At 32.6% G+C, this 5773-nt stretch overlaps 1 protein-coding gene across 1 annotated transcript in view; it reads right to left on the reverse strand.

Moving 5' to 3' along the window:
• Positions 1 to 1055: 1055 nt before the first annotated feature.
• LOAG_12034 (zinc finger protein) overlaps positions 1056 to 5773 on the reverse strand; it is a 5671-nt gene continuing 953 nt past the window's right edge. Inside the window, exons 2-9 of the mRNA XM_020448465.1 lie at positions 5348 to 5478; positions 4730 to 4947; positions 4096 to 4262; positions 3517 to 3687; positions 3116 to 3235; positions 2203 to 2467; positions 1760 to 1864; positions 1056 to 1251 (exon numbers count right to left, since the gene is read on the reverse strand). Coding sequence (XP_020301394.1) covers positions 1230 to 1251; positions 1760 to 1864; positions 2203 to 2467; positions 3116 to 3235; positions 3517 to 3687; positions 4096 to 4262; positions 4730 to 4947; positions 5348 to 5449 — 1170 coding nt within the window. The 5' untranslated portion in view covers positions 5450 to 5478 and the 3' untranslated portion in view covers positions 1056 to 1229. The remainder of the gene's footprint in view (positions 1252 to 1759; positions 1865 to 2202; positions 2468 to 3115; positions 3236 to 3516; positions 3688 to 4095; positions 4263 to 4729; positions 4948 to 5347; positions 5479 to 5773) is intronic.

The raw sequence follows: 5773 nt of genomic DNA on the forward strand, positions 1-5773 counted from the left end.
ATTTTAAAAATTTGCAATCTCTTCCGGAAACCTAAAAATTCCTTCCGGATTGGGAAAGAATGAAGCTCCTATTATTTTAAAAATTTGCAATCTCTTCCGGAAACCTAAAAATTCCTTCCGGATTGGGAAAGAATGAAGCTCCTATTATTTTAAAAATTTGCAATCTCTTCCGGAAACCTAAAAATTCCTTCCGAATTGGAAAAGAATGAAGCAATCATTCCTTTATCCGAATTTCATTAATCCACAACAATTGTGACATTAGAAGGGAGGAAAAAAAAATCTTGTAATACCAAATTAAAATTACTCTCTCACTCTTTGCCCCATACACTTTCTTTCATTGTATCATTCTCTAGTTCACTCCTATCTCGAAATGCTTTCTTCGCTGATTTGTCGTCAACAACGCCTATGTTAACAGTTTATCATCTCATTCTGTATGCATTGATAATCAGTGAGTAAGGTATTGAGATGAAATGATGAAGGTTTAAGCACAAATAGCGAACATTTTGCATATTACATTAAGAGGGTGGCGCATTCTCATTCTCCTCCCACTCTACTCATTACGTGTAAGTTACGTGCAAGTTACGTGAAGTGACACGTGTGTCATCTTTAAAGGAATCCTTCCCTATAAATTTCCGGAACACATGTGAAGAATACCAATCCCTGTTAAGGAATAAAGAATGATTACTCTGTTAGCAAGATAAATCTTATAGAGAGCCGGTTGCTATTGTTTTGTTTCTTTTCATTCAATAAACAGTCGTAGTTATCAAATTATAAATCGAGATATGTTCTTGATTAGTGTGTAATTTTCGGGATATATTTTCTGACACTATTTAGTTGTCATCTCTCATAAATCGCAATGAAATTAGTGTTAGATTTGTGTATGTAAAGGAATGCATGAACAAAGATTTTTATTTGGCAAAAAAAATTGACTTCACCTTAAAATGGCACTGTAAATCTCTCCAAAAATACTTAAACAATCCAGTATTAAAAACCAAATTCACATTAAGGAATCTAAAGAAACCCGTAGTGAAGTGAAAAATATAACAAACAAAACATGGGAAATATCAGTTGGAAAAATGTAGAAATCTCCTATTTTCCTTGGTAAATGCAAAAATTTCCTTTGAAATTTAGGCTCTGAGATGGCCTGCGAATTTAGCTTCATAATAAATCAACAAAAACACCAAGAAGTTTGTAGCAAAGCATTGATATACAGAAGCGCGGCATAGACGTTAATTATGCGCCGAATCTTTTCTGAAACGAATGTTTCTTATTTTATGATCGCAAAATTAGCATTATGCACAAGTCAGGAAAGTGAATTCTCTCCTTCTCCATGTCATAAATGAGATGGGAGACGAAGGTTTACATTAATATTTAGAACAACTATACGTTTTAAACAATTAGGAAATAATGCGATAAAATGTTGGAAAAGTCTCGAATAAGTTTCAAAGTCAGAATCAGTACATTGCATTCTGGCAGGAAATATGGTACTAGATGAGGTTTTTCCCTCTTTGACGGACACTTCCGATTTATTTCCCTGTTTAATAAAAGCTTCCTATTTTATTAACAAATCACTAAATTTACCATAAATAAGCAAACGTATCAACATCTTCCAAACCAACTGAAATCCTCCCTTCAATCAAAAGACTGAATAAAAAAGGAAGGCGGATAATCGTTAGATGTAAGAAGTGGTAAGAAAAAAAGAAAATGGTAGGAAATATCTCTTTAGCCAAATCCTCAACAAATAAAAAAAATTAATCACCCTAAAACAATTTCGTATGATCGTAGCTCTAAGCCATTTGCTGCACCATAGTTCTTCACTATCACAGTCGGTTCAGGCTCAACAATACCTCTTCGATCAATTAAGCTGAAAAAAGTAGCATATGCACGTAGAGGGTTCACGGAAAATTGGTTTAAACTCCTAATAAAGTCTTTTGTTCCTCTTTTAGTTTTAGAATTTCTCAAGGTATAGCGAATAGTTCTCAAAATTTGCCAACAAATTTAAAATTACTCTAATCCTTCCAAGGTAAATGAATTTCTTGTATACGTCATTTTCATACCTTTTTTTTTTCTTTCCAGCATCTTATATAATTTTCATTTGAACGGTGATTTCATTTTGAACAATTTTCATTATAGTATGAAGAAAATTAAATTTTGCAAAAAATGCAGTTCTGACAACAAAATCAAGTAAAGAAAACTGTAAACCTGGGAGATTCAGGAGCACATAGTGTTCGAAAGCAATTGGAAAATACAGAACCAGCAGTATATGGATTTTTTATATGTGGTAATCGTTTCGAATTAAATGTTCCTTTGATATCTTCGTTTGTTGTTTGATTCGTTAACAGGAGATATGTGTGGAAACCGGAAAGACCAAATATTGACCAAATGGAGAAAAAACATACCAAAGCAATTATAAGCGATGCAGGACTTTGTCTTACTGCCCCCAGGAACGCATTCTCCCTTTGTGACACTGCAACAAATAAAACACACTTTTGCATGCTGTTAACCATAAAAAAAAAGTAATCCGGAGGATTCATGAAAAAATTCTGAAGTAAGCAAATAGCTCTAATTATGCAAAGTATCTAAATTCAGGAATACCTATGTTTTTCTCTCACAAAGTCTGACTAAATACGAGTGAATGTTAAAACAGTACATTGTTTCGAAATAATTTATCGTAAAAAAACAGTCAAATGTTACAGACAGAACCTGGACAACCTGACTCACGACCAATGCATGCATTCTAAGAAGAAGAAAGCTCTTAGTCCCCTTGATGATTTTTGACTAATTATACATAAAAGGATACACAACTAAATGTAACTTTTGATTATTCAGTCACAAGATAACATGACGCACGGTTGTTACAGTGCTAAAAACGAATAAGGAAAGCAAGGTACACTTGGAGGAAGTACTAGCCATATTCTTGGAGGAAAAAATTGGGATTAGGAAACGAATTAGGAAACTAGCAGTTAAGTAAAGAAATTCCATCCAATGACTGCCATAGTTTCTCATCCCAGGAATTGTAGGATCATTGAATTATCTTTTTCAATCAATAATTTATCTTCTCAGGGCTATCAAAAACATGAATGACAAGATAAAAGTATGTAGATTAAACACTTACGAATGACAAGATGAAGACATACACATGCAAATATAAATAACGTCAGCACAGTGAGTGATACAATAAAAAAATAGAAGTGACGATAATTTCGTTTTCCAATACAATTGCCAACCCATGGACCTGTAAAATGAATTACTTTTCCAACAGTGAAAATTCTAAACTCAAAAATATCATGTAAACTGTTTAGATGCCAACGTGATGATTTTAAAAGTTCTCAGTAAACTCCAGTAAAGCATTCTCTACTTAGAAATTCAGCTAATTTTTACCCTCAATACTCTCAGTCTACAACTAATGTGACACTTGCTTTATATTTTAAAATAGAAGTGACGTGAAAGCATCTTGGACAAAAAATAAATGAAAAAAAAAATTATTTGGGCAAAAAAAATCACTGATGAACTAACAGTGATGGTCGAAGTTTAAGATGCAGTTGTCGCATACGGAACAATGAGAAGAACGCGGTGGGCGAAATAACCGACAAGTGAAGCAATATTTCAATTTGATAAGTTGCCCGTTAATGCGTATTGCTTTGGTTCGTGGTGGTGCTCGCACTCCTTCCGACATATAACTGCTTTCTGAAGAAAGCTTTCAGAACAAAGTAAAATGTTTGTGATCGCGCATCATTAGTAATTCAAAACCAAAACTTCCTTATTATTCCTTATCTAATTTCCTTATTAATATTCGAGGAGCGATAATTCAGTTAGAAGAAACCCAGCCAAATTCATATATCTCGTGCAAGACAAATTTGGAAATGGAATAGGTCAAGCGACGGGATTATCATCAACAATAAAATGATGCCATTCAAAATTACCTAATTGTACAAAATTAGAATAGACATTTCGTAGGCCAGTTAAGGGTGAGTGATTAGGATCACCTAAATGATAAGAATGAATAAAGTTCGTTAAGTAAACATACATCAAAAACTAATAATTAAGTATTATCAAAAGAAGGCTGCTATATTTGCAAATTATGGAGGGAATCACCTGCAACATTATGTCGGTCAATCTCAATAGCTTCCAAATTTGTGGCCTTCGGTAATATTCCCGGATCAGAAAATGATGTTTTTAATAAATTAACTAGCACAAGGCACAATAATATTCCCGCAATTATTGGAACAGCCGGTGAAACGTTCCAAAATAGATACGGTGCGCTGTAATATTATCATATTAAAATTGATGGAATGAACAACAAATAGTAAATCATAGCCCATTGCTGAAATCATCCCAGTTGCATTGAAATTACTGTATTATAGTTACTATATTACTGTATTATAATCTTCCTTATGTTATTGTCCTTCTAGTAATGTACTCACATAACTTGTAATTATTAGAAATATGACACAAGCGAAAATCTAGGTCTTCAATTTATGATATGAAACATCTCATTAGTACCACAATGCAATTATTTTTTTCCAGAATTTAAAAGTGCACTGAAAGATGACATATTGTCTCAAGGATGGAAAAAATTATTTGGAAAATCAAGAAATCGTGAAAAAGTAAATTAACATTTTTCTTCCCCACCGCGTACCTTCGAGGCTTTTTGAAGGTTTATATTCTCGTAACTGTTCCTCTTTTCTACTCTCTCAGTTACGCCAAAAACTGAAGCTAAAAAACTAACTCAAAGACGAAAAATAGACCCATCGTTGCAGTGATAACCATCAAAGTGAAGAGAAAAATGGAACTTTGTCGTGCCATAATGATGCGACCATCGCACCAAAATTGATTCCGCCCTTGATGATATCGCCATTTGCGTGTTCCAACCTTAGCTGTTGGTGGCTCATTTATTTCACATTCCAACCCTAATCCATTCAAAGGCCCTTTTCGGCCATCTTCCTGCTTTATCATTTTTCATAATAAATTTGTCATCGAATTGTTTGCATCACAACATTTTTCTCATCATCAATTACCGCAAATTCTCAAGCTATGGAACCCTCGTAACATCGATAATCCAGAATCTTTGATGTAATTAAAATGTAACAAGAAACTTTGAATGTATCTCACTGGTTATACTGATAATATCTCTTAGTGATCTCCATAATTTGGCATATTACTAATAGGACATGATTAGGGAGAAATCAGCACAAAAACAATTCACCTCCCTTCTCATTTATAACGAAGAATTTTTTGCCGCAAAAATCATTCGTCTCCGTAGTTCGATTACCATACAGAATGAAATTTAAATTCAAAAAAATTTTTAGAACTTGAAAAAGGCATATAAGTGGTAAAATCAACAAACCTGGTACTGTTTCATAGATTGACAATGGTAATGTCTTCCACAATCAATTTCAAAATAGTGTAATTTCATGAAATGAGCAGTGCAAAGGAGCACAAAACCCATTCCACCTATAATCACACATTATTCTTTACCTGTAAAAATAAACTTCATCTTTCGTTTAAGTTCTAAAATAAGTAAAAATAATTCGAGGAAATTCATCTAATTAATTTGCCTGAAATTCTCAACGACATTAGCTTCTTTGTTATTCAACAGTATTGCTCTGCTAAGTCATATCTGAAATATTCCAGTGCATAATACTACTCTGAGAATAATAATAATAATAATAATAATAATAATAATAATAATAATAATAATAATAATAATAATAATAATAATAATAATAATAATAATAATAATAATAATAATAATAATAATAACAGTAATAAT

The sequence above is a fragment of the Loa loa genome (assembly GCF_000183805.2).
Source record: "Loa loa unplaced genomic scaffold supercont3.614, whole genome shotgun sequence".
Classification (NCBI taxonomy): domain Eukaryota; kingdom Metazoa; phylum Nematoda; class Chromadorea; order Rhabditida; family Onchocercidae; genus Loa; species Loa loa.